Source organism: Micropterus dolomieu, unplaced genomic scaffold, assembly GCF_021292245.1.
Source record: "Micropterus dolomieu isolate WLL.071019.BEF.003 ecotype Adirondacks unplaced genomic scaffold, ASM2129224v1 contig_13337, whole genome shotgun sequence".
NCBI lineage: Eukaryota > Metazoa > Chordata > Actinopteri > Centrarchiformes > Centrarchidae > Micropterus > Micropterus dolomieu.
In genome coordinates this window covers 1-2250 of record NW_025742323.1, presented here as the reverse complement: position 1 = coordinate 2250, position 2250 = coordinate 1, and the positions used below count along the sequence as shown (strand labels likewise).

The window sequence follows — 2250 nt, the reverse complement described above, 5'->3', positions numbered from 1 at the left end:
GAGACAGATCCACACTGGAATAAAAAGAGCAGGAAGATGATTGAGTCTCTGGGAAAACTGGCTTTTGAGCAGCTGCAGAAAGGAAACCTGATCTTCTATGAATCAGACCTGACAGAGTGTGGCATCGATATCAGAGCAGCCTCAGTGTACTCAGGAGTGTTCACACAGATCTTTAAAGAGGAGAGAGGGCTGTACCAGGACAAGGTGTTCTGCTTCGTCCATCTGAGCGTTCAGGAGTTTCTGGCTGCTCTTCATGTCCATCTGACCTTCATCAACTCTGCTCTCAATCTGCTGGCAGATGACCAAACAACCTCCCGGCTGTCTAAAGTCTTCAGAGACAAACTTAAACTAACACATCTCTACCAGAGTGCTGTGGACAAGGCCTTACAGAGTCCAAATGGACACCTGGACTTGTTCCTCCGCTTCCTCCTGGGTCTCTCACTGCAGACCAATCAGACTCTCCTACGAGGTCTGCTGACACAGACAGGAAGTAGCTCACAGACCAATCAGGAAACAGTTGAGTACATCAAGAAGAAGATCAGTGAGAATCTGTCTCCAGAGAGAAGCATCAATCTCTTCCACTGTCTGAATGAACTGAATGATCGTTCTCTAGTGGAGGAGATCCAACAGTCCCTGAGTTCAGGAAGTCTCTCCACAGATAAACTCTCTCCTGCTCAGTGGTCAGCTCTGGGCTTCATCTTACTGTCATCAGAAAAAGATCTGGACGTGTTTGACCTGAAGAAATACTCTGCTTCAGAGGAGGCTCTTCTGAGGCTGCTGCCAGTGGTCAAAGCCTCCAACAAAGCTCTGTAGGTGGATGTAATTTCAAAAATGCTTAATTTTATCTTTGACAAATAAATCATTCAGTTTGTGTTCATTGCTAATCCTTTTTCAGGTTGAGTGGCTGTAACCTCTCAGAGAGAAGCTGTGAAGCTCTGTCCTCAGTTCTCAGCTCCAAGTCCTCTAGTCTGAGAGAGCTGGACCTGAGTAACAACAACCTGCAGGATTCAGGAGTGAAGCTGCTGTCTGCCGGACTCGAGAGTCCACACTGTACACTGGAAACTCTCAGGTCAGTAATAAGCTGTTTCGTTTAAATCCTCTTCATCTAGTTTTAGGTTCAGTTAGTGGAAATGGTCTGTAGGATTTTCCTGCTGTCATGATTTTCTAAGACAAAGTATATGATGTTTTCCTGATTCCAGGCTGTCAGGCTGTCTGATCACAGAGGAAGGCTGTGCTTCTCTGGCCTCAGCTCTGAGCTCCAACCCCTCCCATCTGAGAGAGCTGGACCTGAGCTACAATCATCCAGGAGAGTCAGGGGTGAAGCTGCTGTCTGCTGGACTGGAGGAGCCACACTGGAGACTGGACACACTCAGGTTTGGACAGACAGCAAGAGCTCACACACTGCAGGTGTCTCTGTAACAGTGTAACATAAATTACTTATTTATTCAACTGTTTTAAAAAATGGGCCAACGGTCGGCCCATAAAGCATGTACCGCAGCACATTGTGTAATTTTCTATACTGACATCCCCCTCCCTCCTCCTCTGCCTTCTGTTTCTTGAGTTGTGGGCCAAATAAAATTAAATTCTGCAGATGGATGCCACCAAATGCGCAAAATAACCAATATGTTAGCAGGAGGAGAGTGGAGGTGAAGCGGTAAGCATGGAGTAGCTCAGCCTGTAGGGAGGGAGCAGGGAGGGAGGGTCATAGTGTCATTTACACTGGGGACGCTGGGGACATGTCCCCACCACTTTTTGGAATGGCAGATCTTTTTGAAAGCATTTGTTAAAAATGTTAATGTTAAGAAATGTTAATTAACAAATGAAAATGCTTTGAGAAAGGTTTATTTGCACTATTCTGAAAACCAGCAATGCAATAAAAACATAGAAGAAACATCTGCGTTGTCCAAAAAAACTAACTTAAGCTAAAACAAAAGCAACAGATTACTGCATTATTCTATTACATTTTTATATTCTGAATCATCACGCCAACTGAATTTGTGCTTCCCTTTACATAAATAAAGACATTCCACCATAAATTGGTGCAGAAAATATCCCCAGAATGCAGGAAATTAAGTGTTTAATGATCAAAATAGTATTCAAATATATTCTTGTCTTGTTCTCGTGACCCCAATCTTGTGCAATGTCACATCTCATGGGCAAAGTGTGTCGTCACCCCCCTAATCTGAGCCCTTAAATGTCCCCACCACTGTTCAACACAAAGTGAGGCCCTTGGGTAGGATGTGTGCCATG

The 2250-nt window shown here is 44.6% G+C and overlaps 1 protein-coding gene across 1 annotated transcript; it reads left to right on the top strand.

Annotated features, from left to right (window-relative positions):
- Positions 1 to 135: 135 nt before the first annotated feature.
- Positions 136 to 1419, top strand: LOC123966393 (NLR family CARD domain-containing protein 3; the record flags this gene model as incomplete). The annotated part of the gene is made up of 4 exons (XM_046042562.1): positions 136 to 809; positions 896 to 960; positions 1015 to 1069; positions 1200 to 1419. Coding segments are annotated over 4 exons (1014 nt in total), but the record flags the coding sequence as incomplete, so codon positions are not given.
- Positions 1420 to 2250: the final 831 nt, after the last annotated feature.